At 48.9% G+C, this 25,484-nt stretch overlaps 1 protein-coding gene across 1 annotated transcript in view; it reads left to right on the top strand.

The window, feature by feature from the left end:
* SGSM1 (small G protein signaling modulator 1) overlaps positions 1 to 25,484 on the top strand; it is a 61,886-nt gene that overhangs the window by 7,969 nt on the left and 28,433 nt on the right. Inside the window, exons 3-6 of the mRNA XM_055080680.1 lie at positions 18,616 to 18,691; positions 18,834 to 18,917; positions 21,643 to 21,805; positions 24,299 to 24,451. Of these exons, the coding sequence (XP_054936655.1) occupies positions 18,616 to 18,691; positions 18,834 to 18,917; positions 21,643 to 21,805; positions 24,299 to 24,451 (476 nt within the window). The remainder of the gene's footprint in view (positions 1 to 18,615; positions 18,692 to 18,833; positions 18,918 to 21,642; positions 21,806 to 24,298; positions 24,452 to 25,484) is intronic.

The raw sequence follows: 25,484 nt of genomic DNA, 5'->3' as shown, positions 1-25,484 counted from the left end.
ACATTTTTACTACTACCATTTATTAAATGCTACTCTAAGTGCTTTACTCTGTCTCATTTAATCCACAAAGCAATCTTCCTATAGAGTAGGTACCGATAGCAACTCCTCTTTACTGAAGAGGAAATTGAAGCTCATAGAGGTTAAGAAACCAGACTAAGTAAGGTCACACAGCTGCAAAGCAGCAGAGCAGGGTATTTTAGCCAGCCCCATCCAATTCAAGTTGGATAATAACTTGCTAAAAAAAACTAGTTAAAACAATAAATAAATATATACATATAAAGCAGAAAGGGAAAGAGAGGCTAAGAAATGGATCTCTTGGTTTAAGGGTTTGGGAAGTTTGTAGTGATCCAGCTTTATGTACAGCTGTATCCAGGGGTTCCAGTGATGTTATCAGGACCATCTCTCTCCATCTGTCTGTGCTGCTTTTGTCTGTGTAAGCTTTATGCTTTCTCTCTATGGGGAGGTAGAGGGTTGCCCAGCCTCTCTCAGGAAACAATATGCCAGCTTGACATCAAGACAAACAGAGCTTCTCCTTCCCCATGGTTCTAGCAGAAGTCGTAGGATTAGATCTCATCCGACCAGCCTGAGTCATGTGCTCCTTTTGCGCCAATGGCTGTGGCATGGGTTGCTCTGATTGGTCAAGCCTGGAGGGGTGAAGTGTGGAGTCAGCCCTGTGAGAGTAAAGGAGGGGACCCAGAGGAGAGTCAAGGTGAAATGACCAGACAGGGAGATGGTAACTAGGCCAACACACCACAGACATCCACCTTCACAGCCTGAGGGTCCTGCATTGGGAGCTCAGCCCCTAACAGTAGAGGTGGCCACTCTGATGCTCCGTGCCTGGCTGTGATCCCAAGTGCTGCCTGGGGACCTGCTGTGCGCAGGTGTCTGCTGGATCAGAGATTTTTACTCTGGGGTGTGCAAAACCCTGAAATTGTACAAACACTTTGTACTTGCTGTATGGAGAGGGTATCCTCCGTTATCCTCAGGACCTGTAAAGGATCCACAACCCAAATACCCTAATACAGTTGGTGTCCTTTAATATGGTTGTAAATGAACCTTTCACAGAGTTAAAAAAACCCCAAAACATCCTCAAAGATGCTGGGATACAAAGATGAATACAGTACAGTTTCCCGACCTCCATGTGCTCAGAAATGAAATGGTGTCTCCTAATTTCTAACCCAGTGAGTCCTCTAATAATAATATCAATCTCTAATAATAATAATAATGAGCATTTATTGGGCACCTACTATATTCCAGACCTGCACTGTCCAATGTGGGCTACTAGTCACGTGTGCCTATTTACATTTAAATCAAGTAAAATTACATTTAAAATACTGTTCCTCAATGGCACTAGGCACGTTTCAAGTGCTCAATAACCCCACGTGGCTAGTGATACCATATTGGACAATACAGGGATAGAGCATGTCCAGAAAGTTCTATCATGTTCTAGACGTTGTGCTAAGTGCTTTATATCCATTAACATATTTGATCTTAAAACAATCCGTAATAAATAGGACCTACCCCTACCTCAGGGGTAGGGGTAGGTCCTATTTATTATCCCATTTTACAGATGAGTGAACTGAAGCACAGAGCAAGTGAAGTGACTTGCCCAAGGTCAGAGAGCCCGTAAGAACCAGGATTCTAACCCAGCCCTTAAACACACTGTCTCACTGCTTTTCCTCTTAAGGTTGGCTGGAGGTGGTTAGTCCATTTTCTGGTCCATCCTGAGTGTGAACCATCTGGGAATTCCATTTCTTTCTTTCCTGCAGCCGCCCAGACCCCCAAATTTTGGGCAGCCTTCCAGAGAATCTCGACACCCTCTGGAGTCCGTGTGCGCCTTCCTCATCCTTGAGGCCCGTGGGTCTGCGGAAACGGGGCATGTTGCCAGGGGAGCTGCCGCACGCAGTAGGCAGAGCACCTGGGAGAAAGCTGGCGGGTGTCCATGGTGTGGGCTGAGAATGTGGGCTGTGAAACACGTGGGCCCCTTTTCCTGGGGATGGGGGGCGGCCAGGGGATGGTCTTCAAGGCTTCTCCATGTCCATCAGTGGCTGGGTGTGGGAGTGTTGGCCGGAGGGACCTTTTGGCCAAGGTGTCCCCAGGTGAATGCTCTTAGAATCAGGCACTGGGGAAGACTCCTTGTCGAGGCGTCTGGGGCACCTGTGCAAGGTGGTGATGACAGACCTGTTGGTGGGAACCCCATTCTCAGCCCCAGAACACCTCTCCTTCCAGGCCCGGCTGGCTGGCCGTTCTTTCTACTCTTTGGAAACAATGCCTGGTGCCTATTTATAGCACGTCAGTAAACTATTAACTGGGGCCATACGAGAGGCATTTGCTTCTCCTGCAAGCCCTGTAGCCACCTTTAGGGCGTTTAAGAGTGAGGAACCGGAGGGAGGGCTTTTCTAATCCTCTGAAGATCCACATAACACCACTTCATCATTTATTTATTTATCCGCTCATTCCCGTCACACGGATGGGACTGCAGAAGGACACCCCTGTGGCTTTGCCTTCCTTACCTGCGTGGATGTGGTGGGCAGGATGGAAGGATGTGGGTGGGAGGGTGGGGCAGATCAGTCCTGGAACTGCAGGGGAGAGAGAGTCCCAAAAAGGAAGCTTGGATCCATTCCCGCTGGTTGCTGAGGTCCTAGTGCCAGACACCTTCAGCCCCCTGCAGACCACACAGGCTGAAGGCGTGGAGGAGTCTCTTTGGAAGGAGGCTCTTAGCTTGTCTGCCCAAAAGCTGGGACCCCGGCCGACATCTTCCATGAGTGTCAGAGTAAGGTAAAGACATTTTTTTAAAAAACAGACTTTATTTTTTAGAGCAGTTTAGATTCACAGTAAAAATTAAATGAAAAGTACAGAGATTTCCCTTACATTCCCCATGCCACACATGCACAGCCTTCCTCACTATGGACCCCCCACCAGAATGCGACATTTGTTACAATGGAGGAACCTACATTGACACATTCTCACCACAAGTTCATAGCTACACTAGGATTCAGTCTTGGTGATGTGCATGCTATGGGTCTGGACAAATGCATAAGGATGTGTATCCACCATTATAGCATCACAGAACCGTTTCACTGCCCTAAAATCCTCTGTGCTCTACCTTTCCATCCTTCTCTCCCCCCAACCCCTGGCAACCACCGATCTTTTTACTGTCTCCATAGTTTTGCTTTTTCCAGAATGTCGTACAGTTGGAGTCATACAGTATGTTGCCTTTTCAGAGTGGCTTCTTTCATTTACTAATAAGCATTTCAGCTTGGACATTCTTTTCATTACTATGATTTTCCTTCGGGAACCGACGTGTGGCAGAGAGAGGGAGCTAGGAGGTGCCTGGCGAGCTGGGAGAGATGGGTGATGAAAGATGATGGCTGAGGCGGAGGTGGAGCTGGCAGGCGCTGGCTGGACCCTGACTGTGACTATGACACTGGGCTTCACTGGGCTGAGGGAGCCGGTGCGTTGGCCACCTGGCTGCTAGCGTCCCCACCGTGACTTGGGACTCCGGAGCAGGAGACCTTGTTTCAGATCCCAGCCTCTTCACAGGCCAGATGATCTTTGTCCCTCCCAGGTCTGCTGCTTCGTTGGAAAAATGAGAATAGTAGCAATGACACCTGTATTATTGTGAATCTTTGGGCTCACATATGTAAAGCTCCTACCCAGCTTGTGGGAAGCATCCGTAGGTGTCTGTTGAATGAATGAATGAACCTACTGTGTGCCAGGGTCGGTGCAGAGCAGGTAGTCATGGGTTTGAATCCCTGCCCTGCCATTTGAAAACCTTGTGCTCTTGGAAAGTCATTTAATCTCACTGAGACTCAGTTTCCTCATTTGTAAAACGAGGAGGCTAATTGTGTCCATTTCTCCAAATTACCACAAGGATTGGATGAGATAAACCCCCTAAACACAGTGCCAGGCACACAGTGAGCACTTTATAAATAAATGCCGGTTCTTACATAAAACAAATGCATAAAGCACCTACTATGTGGCTGCTATTGTGTTTAATGCTTTATATTGAGTTGTCTGAGGTGTTTATATATATTTTGGATATCAACCCCTTATCGGTCATATCATTTGCATAGATTTTCTCCCATTCCGTGGGTTGTCTTTTTGTTTTGTCGATGGTTTCTCTTGTTGTGCAAAAGCTTTTAAGTTTAATTACGTCTCATTTGTTTATTTTTGCTTTCATTTCTTTTGCCTTCAGAGACAGATCCAAGAGATATTGCTACAAAATGTATTATCTTATGCCTGTGAGGCAATACTAATATCTAACACAAATACTAATATAACACTAATATGAATAGCACCCATTTTATGGATGGGAATGCTGAGGCTCAGAGAAGGGACATGATTTGCCTGAGATCATGCGTGCATGAGCTGGGATATGAATTCTGGAAGTTTGATTCCAGAGTCCAGTGCTCATGGCTGTGCAGTGGGTGTTACTCTAGGAGCTGGGAAAGGGAGGGGGCATCACATCAACTCGAGGGGGTCTCAGGAGGGAGTAAGAACGTCACGTTATCTGGTTCTGGAGCACTGGGTGGTTTTTCCAGAGCTGGAGGTGGAGGTAAGAGTGGGTGGGGATGTCAGGTGGAGGGGACTGCAGAAGCGAATGTCAGGTGGTGGGAGTCACGTGGGTCACACAGAAGGAATGCACGTGTGACTGGGAAGGGACAGGATTTGGCAGGAAAGGCTGGTGGAGCCACACCATGGGAATAGTTACAGCTTGCCAGGCGGTCCCATCCAGCCCCCACATCTGTGTCTGTGCTTTGGAGCTTCCCAAAATATTCCTTCCCCCCCACCCCCCACCCCACCCATCAGCCTCAGCCCTATTGCAGCCCCTCTCAACTCTCACCTCCTGCGTGCCTCACCCATATCAAATTTAAAAATACAGAGCTGCCAGCTATTTCCATGTAGTGCTTTTCCCTGTCACACTGTCCGTACATCTGTCCCTCCCTTTGAGCTCCAGGGCACCTCTGTAGGGGCAGTAGCAGGAGGAAGTTTTTCCCCTATGCTTTAGAGTTGGCGAATCCGAAGCCCAGAGGGTTCATTTCTACTTGTACTTCAGATCTTGAGCATCACCTCCTGCAGGAAGCCCTCCCTGACCTCCCCACCCACCCAGTTTCCTTGTTATTTGTTCTCATAGAACCAAGTTCTTTCACTGCAGAGAACTGGTCTCGCTTCGTCATTATCTACCCGTTGGTGTGATTTAGTTAATGTCTTTCCACCTTGCTGGACTGTGACCTCCATGAGGACAGGGACTCTATCTGCTTGCCACCTAATGCCGCACACACAGGAGGCGCTCTGTGAATGTTGACTGACTGAGCAGTCAGTTTTGCTAGTTTTGGTTCATGTGATACGTTATGGGAAGGCGGGTGTTAGCGGAACGTGGAAGAGGCACGCTTATCCCCGCTTGGGGTATGGAAAGTCCAGGAAGGCTCCCAGGAGGAGGGGACCCCTGGGCTGAAGCCTGAGTTGCAGTTAGCCAGCTGGAGCATGCATGAAGGGGCATCTGGCAGAAGGCACCACGTAGGCAAAGGCATGGAGGTGAGCCCATTGTGTTGCCTTTGGGGACCTGCGTCCTGAGGCAGGGCTGGTAATACTGGCCTCTTAAGGTATCTGCATCTTGTTCTCAGCATCCGGGGTGCCTGCAGAGTGGCCCAGCCTATCCACCTCTCACCCCCCTCACCCCAGTCATTGTCGAGGGGGCCTTTGAGCCACCCCCCTTTTCTCCCCACTTTCCCCACATGCTGAGAGTTTTGTTTTTTATTTATTTTTGGCTGCGTTGGGTCTTCGTTGCTGCACGCGGGCTTTCTCTAGTTCCGGCGAGCGGGGGCTACTCTTTGTTGTGGTGCACGTGCTTCTCATTGTGGTGGCTTCTCTTGTTGCGGAGCACGGGCTCTAGGCGCGCGGGCTTCAGTAGTTGTGGTGCGCAGGCTCGGTAGTTGTGGCTCACGGGCTCTAGAGCACATCCTCAGTAGTTGTGGTGCACTGGCTTAGTTGCTCCGCGGCCTGTGGGATCTTCCCAGACCAGGACTCAAACATTGGCAGGCGGATTCTCAACCACTGCGCCACCAGGAAAGTCCCTGAGAGTTATTTTTAAAACCACTTCGAAGGCCCTCTAGGCATCCTAATCTAATGGTCCTCTCCACCGTGAGTTTCTTGTAGACGTAAGAGTCAGGCTGCCTAGGGGCCTCCATCTCAGAAGCTGTTGCTACGTAAGCATCACTCACCCACCTGCACCACAGGCATCTACCACCTGAGACCCCAGCTGGCGTGCGGATGCTCTAAGGCCTCCACCGAGCAGGTGGCAGCTCTGGTGATGTTTATTTAGGCCTCCTATGTGCCACAGGCACTGTGCTGGGTGCTTTAAACCAGGGGTCCCAGTGGCCCAAATGTAGTCTGTTTGTGTGCTGCCCTTGAGCCAAGAGTGCTTTTTACATCACAGAGGGTTGTAAAAGCCAAAGAGACTCTGTGATGTATACTGTAGGTGGCCTAAAAAAGAGGTTTGCCAGATTTAGCAAATGAAAATTCAGAAAGCCCAATTAAATTTGACTTTCAGGGAAACAGTAATGTTTTAGCAAAAGTATTTACCATTCGCTATTTGGAACATACTTATACTAAATATATGTATATATATATGTATTTCTTATTTATCTGAAATTTAGATTTTACTGGGCATCCTGTATTTTATATGGCACCGCTATCCTAAAGCCTGAAGTATTTGCTGTCTGACTTATTACAGAAGAAGTTTGCTGACCCCAGCCTTACACACATAGCAAACGAGATCAGGAGTCAAAGGGGCTTAGGACACTGCCTGGAACCCAGCTCCATAAGCATCGGCTACTGGTATTCATGTTTTAGATGTAATCAGAGTGATCACCAAATATATATTGAACTGCTTGTCCGAGGGGCTCAAGGTTTACTTGGGACAGACGGACACTGAACGAATAAATCCACAGACGTGTAGTGACGATCAGGCTGTGATAAGTTCTAGGGTGCCATGCAAGAGACTGTTTTAGACAGGGCAGTTCTGAGCACTGTGCCTGTTTTGTCTATGGAATCCTCACATAGCAGCCCTGTGAGGTGGTGCAGACATCATCCCCATTTCACAGATGAGGAAACCGAGGCCTGAGGTTCCCCAGCTAACAGCAGAGCTGGAGTTTGACCTGGGCCTGGTGGCTCCCAAGCCCATGTTCTTACTCACATCACTAAAATGCCTCCCTTTATATGGTGCCAGCTGTGTGGTGGGTCTCGTTTGAGGTCCCCTGCCTGTATTTTCCATAATCCTTATGACAGCCCTGCATACTGGGCCATGTGATTCCCATCCGGGGCTTAGAGGAGTGAACACAGCACAGTGTGGAGAGTCAGGAAGGAGGAGCAAGTTGATTTGGAGCCTGGCAGAGTTCCAGGTGGGCAACATGAGGGTACCTGGGTGTGGACAGGTGGCAGGCGTGAGGAGGAGAGACACAGGGCAGACCAGGGAGCCACCAGGAGCCCCCCTTCCGGCTTTGCAGATTGGCCCGGATTTCCCTGTCTCCCTCCTGAGATTAATTATCCTTTTATGCTGTTTAAATATTTGCAGGTAGAGGGAGGGAGGGATGTGGGGGGCAGGGCAGATTTCTGAATGGTTGCCGGGTGGGGCCGGCGGTGGGGTGGGGGAGGTGCTCTGAGGCCTGATGTGGAGGCACGGCTGGGCCACAGCCAGAGGAAGTTGGGGTTGGTTAATAGAGCTGAAAGGGCCCCTTAGCAATTGGCCATTCACCTAACTAACCCACCCTCATGAAAATCCACCGCAGGAAGAAAATCCACGCAGTGAACCTGACCGTCACTATCATCTCAAGAGTCATTACTGTTTGTAGCATCCCTACTATGTGCCAGGTACAGTCTCCACAATCTCATTCAAGCCTCACATTACCCCTGTGAGGTAGGGGTGCTAAGAGCATCCACCCCATTTTACAGATGGGGAAGCTTGTCTAGCATCATGTGGGCAGTGAGTGGCCAAGGATTGGACCCCAGGTCAGTGACTCCACCTCTCTCAACTGCCTCCTCACATCCTGTCCTTAGAGCTGAGAAGCTGGTTCCAAAAAGAGTGAGCTCCCCATCGTTGGAGAAATGCAAGCAGTTGTTGGAGGACTCCTTAGAATGGAGCTGGAGAGGGATCACAGTTTCCCGACCACTGTGACCTTTGAGGTCCCTCTGCCTCTGAAGGGTCCCCACAGTGGGATGTAGTTGGCAGAGTCACACCCAGGTGACCCAGGTCTTCTGACTCCCAGTTCAGTGCCTCTTTCCATCCCCAAGTTGGGAGACACTGGAGAATCCCTCCTCACAGGTTTCTCAGCACCTTGGGATTTCAGAGGGCCTGACCCAGGATTGGGCAGGGCTGGAGGCAGGGCTCCAGGTCAGGCCGTCAGACAGACCTGGCTTCAAGTCCTGGCTGTGTGACCTACAGGCAAGTTGTATAAACTCTCTGTGCCTCACTTTATCCATCTTTAAAATGGGGATAATAATGCTCTCGTGAGGATTAAATCAGACATTCTATACAGATCACCTAGCACTTCGTAGATGCTCTTAGTATACATTCTCTTTTATTCTAATAACAAAAGCAGAATGACAAAACAAAAGGAGAATAACAGAAGCATTTGGTTCACAGTGGCCTCCGCTTCTGCAGTGAGAGACAAAGTATTTGTTAGAACAAAGGCCCTGGGTCTGAATCCTGCTGCCTCTGCATGACCTGGGTCAGGTTAGCTAATGTTTGTGTGTCAGTTTCCCCATCTATAAAATGGGAATAACTTGGGAAATGACCTCATTAAGGTTGTGCTTACAGATAGTCCCCGGAACACAGCGAGTGCCCAAAAAAGTGAGGGTAAGCTTTAGCATCATAAAGCTCCTACTGTGTGCTAGCCCGGCCTGCCCTTTCACCAGTCACATCACATTTAATTCTCAGCACAGCCCCAGGGGGTGATAGGTTCCACTTTACAGATGAGGAAACTGAGGTGCCAGCAGGGGCACGACTCGACCAAGCTCACACTGGACGTGAGTGGCCGGGCTGGGATGAGAATGCAGGTCTGTGTGGCTCCAGAGTGGCACCAACCATAGTCACTGCCTCTGTGCCGCCCAAATGGGGCGGGATTCCTGGTCCAAAGCTTGGAAAATCACACAGGCCGCAAGGAGCCAGGATGGCACCGTGCCACTGCCACTGTCTCCAAACCACCCCACGGTCCCTCAATCTGTCTGCCTCCAACGTAGACCAAGTTCAAGACCATGTCTGGGGGTCTGAGAGGGGGAAGGTGGTTGAGCTAATTTTGGAAGTCTTCTGCAGCTGCCAGACCCTCTTCCCCCACCCACAGTTCTGATCTGTCCCCAGGGATGGGTCCCCCCCTCGCAGGAGTGGGCAGCAGCCTCTTTCTTCCTGCGGTGAGACCATGCCCTCTTCTGCAAGACTCTCAGTGACCTTCTGGGGGAGGCTCCCACAGCATTGCCTTTTAATTTCCTCTCCTGGCCTCCGGCTGTCAGCCTGTTATGAACTTCTGGGGAGATATTCTAGCCCACAGCTGGGAGCCAACGGAGGTGGGGAGGGGCCCTCCCTGGGAGGGGCCCTCCCTCGCCGGAACCCCTTGTTCAGGCTGAGAACACCCTGGGTGCTGCATTCTCCCCTCCACCACCCACCCCCAGATCCATCCCCAGGACAAGAGGCCCAGAGCCAGGCAGCCACGGGCTCCTCCCTGCAGCCAGCTTCCCAGCTGTGTGACCTCAACAGCAAGGTTACCCTTTGAGTTTCAGGATCCACAGCTGTAAGCAGATGATCTTCTCTGCTCTGCAGATTTTGGAGTTGAGACAATGCGTGTGTGCAGTCAGGGTGCCGGTAGGAAGCAAGTGCTTCCCCCAAACTGAGTACATTAAGGTGAATTTAATAAAGGGCTGTTGACTAAGGCAAGGGAAGGATGCTGTGAGACCCCGGGAAGCATGCAGCACCCTGTGATATTAACATTGGGGAACCAGGAACCGCTACTGCCCCCAGTCTGATCAGGGTGGGAGGGAGAGGTTCCCAGAAGGGGCAGGCTGTGTGGGGAGGGTCCCCAGAGAGAGCTGTGACTGCTACGCCTCTTTCTTAAGGATTTTGGGGCAGCTCCTTGTTTTATATCCTACCCCCCCTTCCCCCCCCCCCCCTCCTTTTCCATCCCCTTAGATCCTTGAGTACCGTCTGAGCGTGCTTGAGCTCACCTGGAGGGCTTGATCACCACCCGAGTTTCTGATTCAGTAGGTCCAGGGTGAGGCTGAGCATTTGTATCTCTAACCAGTTCCCAGCTGGTGCCAGTGCTGGTGCTTCTGGGCCCCGCCCCGAGGAGCTCTGCTGGTCCCCATCGTACTTACCTCCCACCTCTCTTAGCTTGTGGCTCTTTGGACTAAGGGCCCCTTCAGGGCAGAACTGTCTGACTCCATCCCTGCAGCTCTCTCCACCTTGAACTCAGTATCCGAGGGCTGGTTCTCTTGCCGCCTGCCCAGATGAATTGACCTCCGTTTGAATCACTTGCAACTTGTCCCTGTAGATTGCTGTCCAGACATGTTGATCCGAGGTCAGTGCTGAGATAGAGATCAGAATGCAGGAGGTCTATGAGGGCACGCTCTTGGGGTCAACGCCAGGAGAGGTAAGGCAGAGAAGCAGGAGTGGGTGGAGGGAGAAGTTGGGCCACGATGTGGCCTCCGTGGAAGCCTCAGTCAGCCCTGTGGAGAGCTGGGACGGCCCTTCAGAGCTGTCCCATGTGAGGGCGAGGATGCCGGATCTTCACACCCCACATGCATCATTCATTGGATGGGCCACCCCGGGAAGGACTGCGACCTTGGGGGAGGCCCTCTCTGCAGCTGAGATGACCCTGTTTCCTAAGGGACAGCAGCTCTCCCAGCAGCTGGCAGCCTCCGGTCCTCATGGGATCTGAGTGGTGCATTGCGGCATCTGCCCCATCATCAGAACCTTCTCATGGCCCCCACCGCCATCCTCTCCCCACCCCTGAGTCCCATGGCCCCTGTACCCCACACTGTTCCTTCCTTTCCAGCCCCAAACCAGAAAGTCCTCTTGCTATCACTCAAACACACAGAGCCCCCAGTAAAGACACCTGCCCATGGTTTTGCCACCAGCTGACCTCTGAATCTTAATTTTGCTTGGCCAGGCCATCCTGCAACACAGAGAAGTCAAAGCCCCCAGGCCCCATCCTCTTTGTACTACATCAGTGTTATCTGCCACATATGATGGTTAGGGATGCCCCAGGCCTTCCAGAGAGAGGGAGAGAGGAAGACGGCAGATGTATTTGTCTGCTCGGGCTGCCATAACAAGGTACCACTTGGTGGCTTAAACAACAGAAGTTTATTTTCTCACAGTTCTAGAGGCTGGAAGTCCAAGATCAAGGTGTTGGCAGGATTGGTTCCTTTTGAGGGCCGGACGGGAAGGGTCTGTTCTGGGTCTCTCTCCTCGGCTGTTGATGGCTGTCTTCTCCCTGTGTCTTCACATGGTCTTCCCTCTGTACCTGTCCATGTTCAAATTTCCTCTTCTTATAAAGACCCCAGATGATACCAGATGAAGGCTCACTCGAATGTCCTGAGTTTAACTTTATCACTCTGTAAAGATCTCATCTCCAAATACTGTCACATTCTGAGGTCCTAAGGGATAGGATTTCAACATGAATTTGGTGGGGGGCCGGGGAGGGACACAGCTGAGCCCATAACATTAGGGGAGGTTGACAGTTTACAGGGTTGGAAAGCAGGTGACAAGGAAAAGGAATGGAAAGAGGTTAAGGCATCCTGGGCAGGTCTTTGAGGCCAGAGGGTTAGTGCCAGCCTAAGGGCCCCTACTAGTTGCTAGCAGAGCCGGAAGTTAAAGCTGAAGGGTCTTTCACGTATCCTGAGGAAGCTCACAGCCTCCTTTTGTGGAGGGAGCCTATGAGGCCTGGTGGTCTCTGTGCTAACCGTGGGGAAAGAGGCAGGCTGGCAGCAGGGCCTCTGCATCAGAGCCACTCCAGAGGGTGATAGGCAGATGGCCGCCTCCAAGGAACAGGAGGACGCTGGCAGGAGGGCTGCGACCTGCTTAAGAGAGGGCTGGCCCTCTGGAAGGAGCTGATGCCTGCCCTGAAATGGAGTGGTCACGCTTCGGCACTCCTCCCACCCCCCCAAGAGCTGTCCTGCTGCTGCAGGGAACGCCAGCCCGGCAGAACCAAATGTTCCTGTGCTGGGTCAGTGAGCTGCAAAAACACGCCACTCCTGTGTGTTTCTCCTTTGCTCTCACTTGTTCCCACACAGTACTCCTGACACCAGACTGTGGGTTTTCTGCGCAACGAGCAATCCCCCGACGCCAGCTGAGCATCCTACAATTAACTCAGTTCTGACACCATCTATCGGAGATGACATCCGATCCCCCAGGTTAAGGGCTCAGTCCCACAAGACTGATCCCCCAATTTCAGGTACCAGTTGCAAATCTCAGGTTGTTCCTTGTACTTCTGGCAGACCTGCTGTAAATCAGGGTTCTCACCTCCTAATCCCATCACAGTGCAAGTTAGGATTTCAGCGTATGAATTTTGGAGGAACCTAAACAGCCCATTGCAAGGAGTATCCTCCCTCCGCTGTCTCAGTTTCCTCCTCTGTGAATGGAGAGGGTATTACTGTGAAGTTCTTGTGATGATCCAGTGAGGTGAGGCAGGCAGGAGAGAGCTTTGCAAACTGTGACACACTCAGGACTTAACTAGTACTCGCTCATTCCATCCCACCTGCTTATAACCCCAACCTCAACCTCACCCCCTTGGTGGCCGTGTTTCCCCTGCAAGGTTAATTTTGTTTATTGTTTTTAACTTGGTTTTACCTGCATACATGTGTTTGATGGCAGGGACGTGGGATGCATGGACCAGATTTGACTTGTTGATGGGCAGTAAAGAGGTCATGGTCATCATTATTAAAACGTTACTATTTATTGAGCACCTACTATGTATCAGGCATTATGCTGAGTGCTTTACCTATACTTCCTCATTTAAACCTCCCCTTAGGAAGTATGCATTCATCCAACAGATACTTATTGAGTGCCTACTATGTGCTCTTCTAGGTCTTAAGCATAGGGCGATAAGTGATGCATATGGGTCATGGAAGTCAAGGGATGCCAAGAAAGAAGCAAAATACATAGCGTGCTAGGGGCAATAAACACTATGGAGAGAAATAAGCAGAAAAGGGGTATGTTGAGTGATGGCTGGGGTGGGGTTGAGATTTTAAATAGGATGATCAGGGATGGTGACATTTGAGTGAAGAGTTGAACCGTGTAGGTTTCTAGGGAAAAAGCATTCAGTAAAGGGAACAGCAAGTGTGAAGGCGTGAGGTGAGACCGTGCCCTCTGAGCTGGGCAAACAAGCAAGGAGATATGGGGTATGTGGAGTGAGTGACGGGACCAGTGGGGGAGGAGGTTGGGAGGACAGTGAGGGACCCAGGTTATGTGGAGCCTTTGGGCCATCGTGAGCACTTGGGTTGTCACTCCAGGTGAGATGGGAGCCACGGGAGAGCTCTGAGCACCGGAGGGATGGTGGTCGTACTTACCCTGTTTTTTCTAACTAGAAAATACTTATTTATACTACATTAACACATACATGCTTCTTAACATTTTGGTAAAATACAGAGAACAGAAAACTCAACATCCTTCACCATTTTTAAGTTCAGTAGTGTTAAGTATGTTTACATTACTGTGTAGCCAGTGTCCAGAACTCTTTTTATCTTGCAAAACTGAAATTCTGTACCCATTAAGCACTAACTCCCCATTTTCCCCTCGTCCCCACCCCAACTTCTGGCAGCCCCATTCTGTTTTCTCTATTCATTTGACTACTTTAGGTGCCTCATATAAGTGGAATCCTACAGCATCTGCCTCTTCGTGTCTGGCTTATTTCACTTAAGATGATGTGCTCAAAGGTTCATCCGTGTTATCGCATGTGTCAGAATTTCCTTCCTTTTTAAGACTAAATAATACTCCATTGTATGTATATACTACATTTTGTTTATCTATCAAACATCGATGAACCCTTGGGTTGTTTCCACCTTTTGGCTATTGTGAATTACACTGCTATGAACATGGGCATACAAACCTCTCTCTCTGTATATAATATCTAAATATAAGATCATGTCATCTGGAAAAAGAGATAATTTTCCTTCTTCCTTTCCAGTGTGCGTCCCTCTTTTGTTTCTTTGCTTGCCTAATATATCTGGCTGACTTCCAGTGCTATGTTAAATAGAAGAGGTAAAAGCAGGCATCTTTATTTTGTTCCTGAACTTATAGGAAAAGCTTTTTCAGGCTTTCACCACTGAGTATGATGGTAGCTATGGGCTTTTCTTATACAGGCTTGACTCGGAGATAATGCAGGTTTGGTTCCAGACCACCACAATAAAGCAAATAGCACAGTAAAATGAATCACATGAATTTTTTTGTTTCTCAGTGCATGTAAGTGTTATGTTTACACTATACTATAGTCTATTAAGTGTCTATTAGGTTATTCAATCTGTTGGTATCCAGTTGTTCATAGTATTCTCTTATAATCCTTTTTATTTCTGTGGCGTCCCTTGTAATGTCCCCTCTTTCTATTCTGATTTTAATTATTTGAGTCTTCTCTCCTTTTTTCTTTTTTTTTTAAAAAAATATTTATTTATCTATTTATTTACTTATTTATTTTTGGCTGCGTTGGATCTTCGTTGCTGCGCACGGGCTTTCTCTAGTTGCGGAAAGCAGGGGGCTGCTCTTCATTGCAGTGTGCGGGCTTCTCATTGCGGTGGCTTCTCTTGTTGTAGAGCACGGGCTCTAGGCGCACGGGCTTCAGTAGTTGTGGCTCGCGGGCTCTAGAGCACAGGCTCAGTAGTTGTGGCGCATGGGCTTTGTTGCTCCACGGCATGTGGGATCTTCCCCGACCAGGGATCAAACCTGTGTCCCCTGCATTGGCAAGCAGATTCTTATCCACTATGCCACCGGAGAAGCCCTCTCCTTTTTTCTTAGTCAGTCCAGCTTAAAGGTTTGTCAATTTTGCTGATTGTTTGAACCAGCTCTTGCTTTTGTTAATTTTTTCTGTTCTCTATTTTGTTTATTTCTAATCTTGATTTCCCTCTGCTAGCTTTGGGTTTAGTTTATTCTCCTTTTATAGTTCGTTAAGGTGTAAAATTAGATTGCGGATTTGGGATCTTTATTCTTTAACGTATTTCCAACTGTAAATTTCCCTCTTATCACTGCTTCCCTTTCATCCCATAAATTTTTGCATGTTGTGTTTTCATTTTCTTTTGTCTCAAGATGTTTGTTGATTTTTCTTGTGATTTCTTCTTTGACTCATTGTTTAAGCGTGTGTTTAAATTTTCATTTATTTCTGGATTTCCCAGTTTTCCTTCTGCTGTTGAGTTCTAGCTTCATTCCATTGTGATCGGAAGAGATACTTTCTTTGATTTCAGTCTTTTTTAATTTATTAAGACTTGTTTTGTGTCCTCACACATTAATCTGAAGACTAGTCCTTGTACACTTGAGAAAAGTGTGTATTCTGCTCTTGTTGATTGGATAGTTCATGCGTCTGTTAGGTCCAGTTGGTCTATAATGTCCAAGTCCTCTGTTTGCTTATCGACCTTCTGTCTGGTTGTTCTGTTGACTTACCTTTTAACAAGATCCTTCTGGACATGTTAAGACGGCCTCTAGGATGTAGATGCAGGGAGGCCAGTGAGAGATTACAGTGTCAATCTAGGAGAGATATGACTTGGACCAGGATCACTTGCACCCGGGCAGTGCTGGTGGAGGGGAGGAAAAATGGTTGGACTCTGAGTCTATTTCGATGGTGGAGCCAAAAGAGTCAGTAAAACGATCCTGTAGAAATTGGAGCTAGGTAAAGGAGTTTGCCTAAGCTCCTACAGCTAGTAAGTGGCTGAGCCAGGATTTGAACCCAAGTCTGTTTGGTTCCCAATTCTTGGCTCTTGTTTACTCACTGTGCTTTTTTTTTTTTTTTTTGTGGTGTGCGGACGCGCAGGCCCAGCGGCCATGGCTCACGGGCCCAGCCGCTCCGCGGCATGTGGGATCTTCCCAAACCGGGGCACGAACCCGGTTCCCCTGCATCGGCAGGCAGACTCGCAACCACTGCGCCACCAGGGAAGCCCCTCACTGTGCTTTTGAAAGTACTCCCGATCCAGCTGCCTGGACACCCACCCCCATGCCTCCCTGACAGTCCACTGTCGCCACTATTTGGCCTGAACTCACTCTCTCTGCCTCTGTTCCCAGAGGATGTCCAAGTCTAGGTGCTAGGAGCAGAGAAAAGATGGAGGCAGGTACCTGAGGCTGAGGAGGGCAGAGAGGGGGACAAATGCTCTGAGACCACGTGGGCTTAACGGCATGTTGTAGAAGGGGCTCAACCCCTGGAGTCGGATAAACCTGGGTCCAAGCCCTGAATCCACTCCTCACCAGCTGTGTGACTCTGGGCAGGTTACTCCGCCCCTCTGTGCCTTTGTTTGCTCCAGGGATCATTATGCTGCTGCTCCGTTTACCCATGATTATAGTGACAAGGAAGCATGTTTTTCAACTAGAATATTCTACCAAAGCAGAAGTCATTCATGATCTTTCAAGCCATTCATTCCTCAAACAGAACTTTATTGAGCACCTACTGTGTGCTGGAACCACAGTTGTTAAGCAGGGAGACACGGAGTGCTTGCCCTCATGGGGTCCACAGCTTGGCAGGGGGGACAGGTGCTGACAAAATCATCACAAATCTGATGGATGTTACAAAAGCAGCCACTGTGGGCCCCCAAGCAAGGAAATTTAATCTTAACAGGTGATGTTTCAGGCAGGACCAGAATAACGGTAAAGGAGGCCAGGCGTGAGGTTCTCGGCAGGGCAATGACCTGCATGCAGCTAACATTTATCACAGGTACACTGCTCACTAGGCTCTGTACTCAGCACGTGGGGTGCATTACCTGGTGCAGTCCTCCCATTGCCCCTTGTAGGTGCTGTTCCTACAAGCCCTTTACCCAGTGAGAAAACTAAGGTTCAGAGAGGCGACATGATTTGCCTGAGGAAATACAGCTAGTAGCTTAGAGGGGTCAGGATATGGCAGCTGGAGCCAAAATGAGAAACATTTTTGTAAGTTGGAATTCCAGCTCTGCTGCTTCCTAGCCGTATGGCCTTGGGTGGGCTAGTTCATCTTCCTGAACCTCAGTTTCCCCATTTGTAAGTGGGACCAGTTCCACAGGCTCAGTTAGATAGTTTTCAGACTTTGAAATGCTGCTGGCAAAACCAGGCTTAGAGCTTGCTGGGCTTAGTGGCTGGGAGCTGTTCACGGTGCGGGTGCTGACTTGGTTGTGTCGGGGGAAGTGCTGTGTCAGCTCTCAGGTTGTCACTGCCGTGTGTTTTTCCGGAGAACATGGCCAAGGATACTTTGGGTTCTGTCTTCCCCTCCAGAAGGCAATCAGAAGGAAGGGAGAGAGGGGCACTGAGAGCCTGAGACTGCTCTCAGACAGGTGCGTGGATGGGCTGGCCAGGCCGAGTGTAGGTGGGCTGCAGGGCAGCCAGAAGGGAGTAGGGGCTCATCGATGGGGGTGGATTCCAGATCCCCATGTCACAGCCCCAGAGATGTAGAGCTGGGACCAGGTTTTGAGGTCATCTCTTCTGACCTTCTCAACCTCCAGGTGGGCAAACTGAGGCCTTAGAGGGGAGAAACACTTTGCTAAAGTACTACAGTGACTCTAGACACAGTGGGGCCCAGAATCCAGCAAAGCAGAAGGGCATTCAGGCCCCCAGAGGGCCACCTCCATAAGCAGAGGCATGGCTGCCCTTTCAGCGCTGTGTCCCCTGTGCCTGGCACATCACAGGTACTCAATAAATATTTGTTGAATGAGTGAATGTAGTATGAAAAACACACAGCCTGGGGAGTCAGACCCAGCTTGGATTCTGTCTCCACTCTGGGCCAGCTCTACGTTTCTGGGTGAATTTCTACACGTTGCTAAGCCTCTGTTTCCCAAAATAAGATAAAAAATTCAGCTGGTAGGTACCTGAGCAGGGATTTGAACTGTGGTCTACAGGATTCCAGGGCTGATTTTTCATACTACACCTTCCTGTTTTTTTAATATACCCGTTTCATTCATTCATTCATTCATCCACTCACTTAGAAAATATTTATGGAGACCTACTGTGGACCAGGCACTATTCTAGGCTTCATGGATACAGCCGTGAAAAAAAGGCAGACAAGGCCCTGCCCTTGGGGAAATTATATTGTAGAAGGTGGAGACAGACAGTAAACAAATAGGACAGGAAGTACTCTGAAGAAACCATAACAGGGGACGGAAGGAGTTAGAGGTGGGATGCCTTAGATGATGTGGACAGTCAGGAAGGAGAGGACATTTTTCGTGACACCTCAAGAGAAGCCCACTATGCAGAGAGCCTGAAAAAATAATTTAGTTCAGTGTGAAGTGTGGAGCTATCAGAGGCCACAGGCCCTAGCCCTACAGAAAACACAGCAGGGAGGATGTGGAAGGAAAGCAGTTACCAAAACATTCCAAGCAGCCTGAGAACACCATGGGGGGTGATGTAGCCCTTTGAGGTGTCTACACCCCAAGTGGGTTTGGGTCTCCCCCTCTGGTGCCTCTGTCTTCCAGGTGAAGCAGATTATGGAGGAAGCTGTCACGCGCAAGTTTGTCCACGAAGACAGCAGCCACATCATCTCTTTCTGTGGTGAGTTAGTGGCCCGTGGCCTTGAAAAGCGGCTTTTTTTCCCCTCTGTGGGCTGCCTCGGGGATGTGGCGTCTTTCTTTGAGCAAAGTTCTCATGTCATTCTTTTGCTTTTTAACTGCGAAGTTATTTTTGGATTCTAAAGGGACTCCATTAGGGAATTTGGAAGTAGAGAAAAGATTTGGAAGTAGAGAAGAAATTAAGAATGACATCTGCACCCCGGGAAAAGGTAATCATGGTTGACACAGAAGGATGCCTTCCCTCCCGTGGGTTCCGTTCGCACTGTCCCTACCCCAGGCGACCAAGGGTCTTGCATCTAAGGGATGGGCTCTACATCCTTTCCTCACCCAGGTAAAGAGACAGGATGAATGAGGACTTAAAAAAAATAATAAGGAATCAAGAGCCATAGACACATCCTGAGGGATCTCTTCCAGCTGGCTCAGCAAAGGAGGCAGGCTCAGAGTGTGACTGAGACTTCTCTCCTTGAACCTGCGAGGCCCACAGGGTTCCAGAAATAACCTCGCTGCCAGGTTCTTACTGTACTTTCACAATGGCTAGAGACAGGTGTCTTACCGTGTCCCTGAAGTCAGGATTCAGTGCATAAGCAGTGTGTAAGTATACGTGGGAGTGTTTCTTTCTCCCTGAAAACCTTTTTATTTCGTGATTGGAGTCTCATAACAAAGGACAAGCTGTAATGCCCCCCTCACGATCTTGGCCTTATAGAGGGGCCCATCAGCTTCCATCCAGGTGGCCGGGGACACCATCCGTGGGCCTGCAGCTGGCCGAGCACATGCCATGACCTGGGAGACCACTGACGTCAGCTCAGCCCCTTGCAGCCCACCTGTGTTCACATCCCACCTCTGCCACTTCTTGGCTGGGTGACCTTGGGCAAGATATTATTTTTTTAGGTGATAATGCATTTATTTAAATATATATATATATATATATATATATATATATTTTGGCTGCGCCTCCTGGCTTGTGGGATCTTAGTTCCCTGAGCAGAGATCAAACCTGGGCCCATGGCAGTGAAAGCGCCGAGTCTTAACCACTGGACTACCAGGGAAGTCCCAGAAATAGGTTTTATATATATATTGGGTTGGCCAAAAAGTTCATTCGGGTTTTTCTGTAAGATGTTACGTTATATACAAAAATACACATTTATGCGTGCACATATATATACACACACATACATATATATGGGAATATATATCTCTCTATATAAATATAGATATATATCTCTGGCTTTCTTTTTTCTCCTGGACATTTTTATTTGCAGAAGACATGGTGTGCGTGTCCATTTTGGGACTCACTAGCATACCTACCAATTAAAGACTTAGAAGACTAGAGAGTGATGAAAATCATAATAATTCTCTAACTCTGATCAGAGTTTGGGGGTGAGAGAAATCTGCTGGCTCTAAATGAGACCTGAGGGATGTCCCTGAGGTTTCTTTTGTCCATTGTTCCCTATGAGCCATTGTCGGAAAGAATGGAATAATGTCTACCAAGCCAGAATGGATCGTGAACTTAATCAGTATAAAGAAATGAAAGTTCTGGGTATGTAAGCAAAAATGAAAATATTTTAGAGATCATCACCCAGAATATTTTAAATCCATGAGCAGATTAGGCAACATGTGAACAATCCTTCAAAGCCAAGTCGTTTCTAACAACAACAAAAACAACACAAGCAATTAAACCGAAACCTCTCAGTATTTCTCCTTGCACATGGCATGACCTTGGCCAGGCTCTTGAGTGCTGGTGTCCTCTTCTGAAATGACAGTAACTAGAACACATGCTTCATGAGTTTTGCCACGGGGATCAGGGAAGGTAAACCTTAACACTGGTCTGACACCCAGTAGGTGCCCAAGGAGGGGTAGCTCTTATTATAAATTCACATTTTCCCATAAACATGGATTATGCTCCAGTGCATACCAGAGAGCTCCCAGTCTGCTGTGTAAGACGGAAAGTAAGAAGATAAATAAAGGCTGCTGAGAGTATCAGATATAAGATAGGGGCCATCAGAATGGCCTGCACAGGGTCTGTTTCTTAGAAGGGAACACTGAGGACCAGAGGGGGAAAGTTATTTGCCTAAGGTCACACAGCAATTTAGTGGTAGAACCCAGGTTACACCCTAGGTCTCTTACTTGAGGAGGGCTGGGCAGGGCCTCCAGGGGAAACACAGAAATGGGAAGATTATGACTGAATCCTCTCTTCAAAGGCCCTTTGTGGAGGCACAAGTGTTGTGAGCACACCTTGGGTTCAGATGTGGGTTTGAATCCCAGCTCCATCACTTATTTGCTGGGTGGCCCTGGGCAGTTCATTTTACCTCTGGGAGCCTCAGTTTCCACATCTGAAAAATGGATGGTTTTCCTTTCTGCCTGGCTGTGGCAGAGATCAAATGAGATCCGTAATGTTAGCTGTTACTGGAGTCACAGTAGTAATGACAACAATGTGATTCCCTAACCGGAATAAAGCTCAGCAGTCACATGGTCCCCTCCCTCATTGACAGGAGTAATAGCTAACATTCGTAAAGCACACGGTGTGTGCCAGGCTCTGTGCAAAGTGCTTTCCGTGCATTTTTTCCACCTCATCCTAACAGCAACCTCACGAGGTTAATGTTCATACCATCCCCGTTTTACAGATGAGGAAACTGAGGCACAGGGAGGGGAAGTAATTGCCCCCTGCCACACAGCTGGTTATTGGCCAGGAGAGAATGTGAACAGAGAAGATCTGACCTTGGGCAGCAAGCGTGGGTTCGCCACTAAGCCCCCCTTGCTCCCTTTTGAGGAGCTGGATGGTGGAGAGGCATATGTGCTTTTTGCTATGATGCTGTCACGAAATTTGTGATTCTGGGGTCCCCAGATCTTCAAGGTACCTGTGTGTGTCTGAAGCTCAGAGCCAGGCTGGGCACTGGGGAGCATGGGCAGGGCCTGCTCATCGTTGTGTCCCTGCAGCGGCTGTGGAGGCCTGCGTCCTGCATGGCCTGCGGAGGCGGGCGGCTGGCTTCCTGCGCAGCAACAAGATCGCAGCTCTCTTCATGAAAGTGGGCAAGAGCTTCCCGCCAGCAGAGGAGCTGAGCCGCAAGGTGCAGGACCTGGAGCAGCTGATCGACAGCGCGTAAGTGCTGAGAACGGGGTACAGGCTAGGGTACCCCCAGAGGATAGCCCCTGCTCCTCCCCGGGCTCTGTGAGAGCCTGCACCTCCTTGCACCCTCTCCACTCTCCATTCTGCTCCTCCAACCCGCCAGATTCTTTCACACCCCAGGTCCTTTGCACACACTGTACCCTCCACCCAGTTCACACCCCTCATCTCCCATGGCTGGTTCCTTGTCATCCTCAGGCCTTCCCCTCACTAATGGTAAATTCCAACCCTCACCCCATTTCTCTTTTATATCCCTCTGTTTATTGTCTTCCCAGTTGTTATCACCATCTGTAATTTATTCATTCATTCGTTTACTGCTTACTTGATTGTTGTCTGTCTCCCCCACTTGACTCTGAACTCCTTGAGGGCAGGCAGCTGCACCTGTGCTATCCCCCATTAGGTCCCCAGGGTCTGAGACAGTGCTCAGCACCTGGGAAATGCCCAAGAAACAAGTGTAAAATGAGTAAGTGCCTACTCTGAGCCAAGCCTGTGCCAAATGCAGGAAGATCAAAGTTTAACATAACCAACATGGTCTCAGTCTGCGTGGACAGATGCTCACAGTGAAGCAGTCATTGAAGGGGATGTTGTCTTAGTAGCTGATTGTGTGTCCTGGGGGGTGGCTCATGGCCTGAGAGTGTGTACATGAGGGCCTTCCACCCGAGCCACCCCCAGCGTCCCAACTGCACAGCCAAACCCCCTACCTGGAGCCTGGCCAGGGATGGCAAATAGGTTTCAAACCCATTTAGTCCTAGTGGCTGGCTGCACAGAGAGTTGTGTTGTGAAAGATTCTGGAGCTGTGAGTGGGCTTCATGGGAAAGAGGGCATGGATTGATTAGCCATGCCTGTTATGGGCAACAGAAGGGAGAGAGAGGCATGCATGTCATGTGTTTGCCCTCTCTGCCATGAGTGGTTACTGTACTTCACTGGATGAGAAATGGCCCTTTCCTTGCCCTTTAGGCCCTGCCAGCCCTGGGCTGCTGGCCAGAACTGCCTGATGGGTAAGGCTATGGATCTGGCATTGCCAACTCCCATTTGGAATCTGACTCCTCAGCCACCTGGTCTTTAGGTGCCTTCCAGTCCATCTGCTAAATTCCCAGGTGTTTGCTGATAACTTCTTAAAAGGGATGGATTTCCATGGACCTTCCATAACATTGGGAGCAACTTTCTAATGGAGGAATGAGAGATGTCCATTCCAGGTGTCCATTCATTCATTTGTGCAATCATTCATTCATGGACATATTTACTGAGCCCTTTGTATATGCCAGGCACTGTGCTGGGCCCTGGAGATACAGGCGTGAAAAAGGGCCAAGGCTTGCCACTTGGTAGACTCAATATTTTATTTTAAAAGCAGTCAAGTTACATTGTCCATACCCTCGAGGTCACAGCGTGGAGGGGAAGACAGAGAAGTGAGTGGGAAGTTAAGCTGCAGAGGGAACACAGAGGAGGGGCCCCTCCCCAGCTTCAGCTGGTACAAGAGGGCTTCCTGTAGGAGGGGGTGCCCTCGCTGAGACCTCAAGAGTGAGAAGGAGTCAGCCAGGGAATAGGGTGGGCGGGGGAAGCCGGGAAGAAGCAGCAGCTCACAGAAAGTCCTCAGATGAGAGCTTCGCAGCCTCAGGGATCCACAGGTATCTCTGTCTGGCTGGATCTGGGGTCAGAGGCAGAGAGTGGTAAGGAGGTGGCTGGAGAGGCAAACAGGCAAGGTCATGGAGTGCCCTGCTAGTCATGTTAAAAAGCTTCCTTCTCCAGGGCAATGGGGAGCCACCAAAAGATCTATAATCCAAGACTCTTCTTGGCCAGCACTCCTTTCCAGCCGAGAGAGAGAGAATGTAAGAGAGAGACAGAAATTTCAATAGGGGCAAGACAGGAATAAAGACACAGACCTACTAGAGAATGGACTTGAGGATATGGGGAGGGAGAAGGGTAAGCTGTGACAAAGTGAGAGAGTGGCATGGACATATATACACTACCAAACGTAGAACAGATAGCTAGTGGGAAGCAGCCGCATAGCACAGGGAGATCAGCTCGGTGCTTTGTGACCACCTAGAGGGGTGGGATAGGGAGGGGGGGAGGGAGGAGGGACGGGGGGAGGGAGGGAGACGCAAGAGGGAAGAGATATGGGAACATATGTATATGTATAACTGATTCACTTTGTTATAAAGCAGAAACTAACACACCATTGTAAAGCAATTATACTCCAATAAAGATGTTAAAAAAAAATTTCAGTATGAGAATCTGGCTCACCCATCAACAGTGTATGAAAGTGTCAGTTTTACCACATCTTCACACTCGCTCGGTATTATTTTTTTCAACTCTTTTCCCATTCTCCAGGAGCAATATGGGCTCTTGTTGTTGTTCTAATTGCCATTCGTTGATTTCTTAGAGAAGTTGGACACTTTTCCATTTGCATATTGATCCTGTTGGATTTCCTCTTTTGTGAATATCTATTCTCTTCCTTCACTGGTCTTGAAGGCGAAACCAGATCCAGGGCCTCCAGGAGAATGTGCGAAAGCTGCCAAAACTTCCCAACCTGTCCCCACTCGCCATCAAGCACCTGTGGATCCGTACAGCCTTGTTTGAGAAGGTCCTGGACAAAATTGTTCATTACCTTGTGGAAAACAGCAGGTGAGCGGAAGACACCTGGGTGCGCTCTGCCCCACCTGCTGGCCTTCTTAGGAATTGCACCCTCTCACACAAAGCTGCTTACCCTTTGCACACTTGATATACACTTGATGTGAAAGTGATTAAATAAGGGCCTTCTGGATGTTTGACTCTGAACTAGCCTAGATTAGACCTTGGGAAGATTTGGGTGCTTAATAGCAATGCAGGGTCTTCGGAATTGGGGTGGGGTATAAGGATCTTGCAATCTTAGAGATGTTCCTTTTCCCATGAATGAAGCCCACAGTCTATTCACTATGTGGCCCTAGGAGACTCACTTAGCTTCTCTGTGCCTCTGTTGTCTCTTCTGGTGAATGGGACGGGATGGGAATTGCTGCCACTCTGGAGAAGAGGTGAGGAAAGGAGTTAGTTAGTACACAGCATTTTGGAAATGCATAGTGATATTTTTTACATTTTCTCTCCTAGCTCAGATTGACATGGTATAAAGGTTTTACAGTGTAAGTCCTCTTGGGAAACATTCATCCATGCATCCATTCATTCACCCAGTAAATATTTAATGAGCATCTACTATGTGCCAGGCACTAACCTAGATGTTGGGGATACATTGGTCTTGCCTGTCATGTTAAAGAACTTGGATATTATGAAAAGAACAGTGGGGAGCTACTGAAGGATCTATGATCTGAGACTCCTCGTGGCCAGTACCCCTTTCCAGCAAGAGAGACAGAGAGGATGGAAGAAAGAAGGAAATATATCTGAGAATCTTTCTATCTTTCAGTATGTGAAAATGCCTGTTTAACCACATCCTCACACAGAGTGGGCATCATTGTTCTCATCTTTTATTCTTTGCCTGTTTGCTAGGAAAATATGTATGAAAGTACAAACCAAAGTCCTTCCCCTCAGGAAGCTCGCATTGTAGCAGGGAAAACAGGCAAATAGTAATTGTGATAATTTGTGATGAGTGTACCAGGACAGGTGGGTGGTGTTTAATTTCCTCTGGGTGGTCAGGGAAAGTATCCCAGTAGATGGGATACTGTGAAAC

Source organism: Physeter macrocephalus, chromosome 19 (genome assembly GCF_002837175.3).
Source record: "Physeter macrocephalus isolate SW-GA chromosome 19, ASM283717v5, whole genome shotgun sequence".
NCBI lineage: Eukaryota > Metazoa > Chordata > Mammalia > Artiodactyla > Physeteridae > Physeter > Physeter macrocephalus.
The sequence above is the reverse complement of the archived record's forward strand: the minus strand, read 5'-3'. Positions and strand labels throughout refer to the sequence as shown.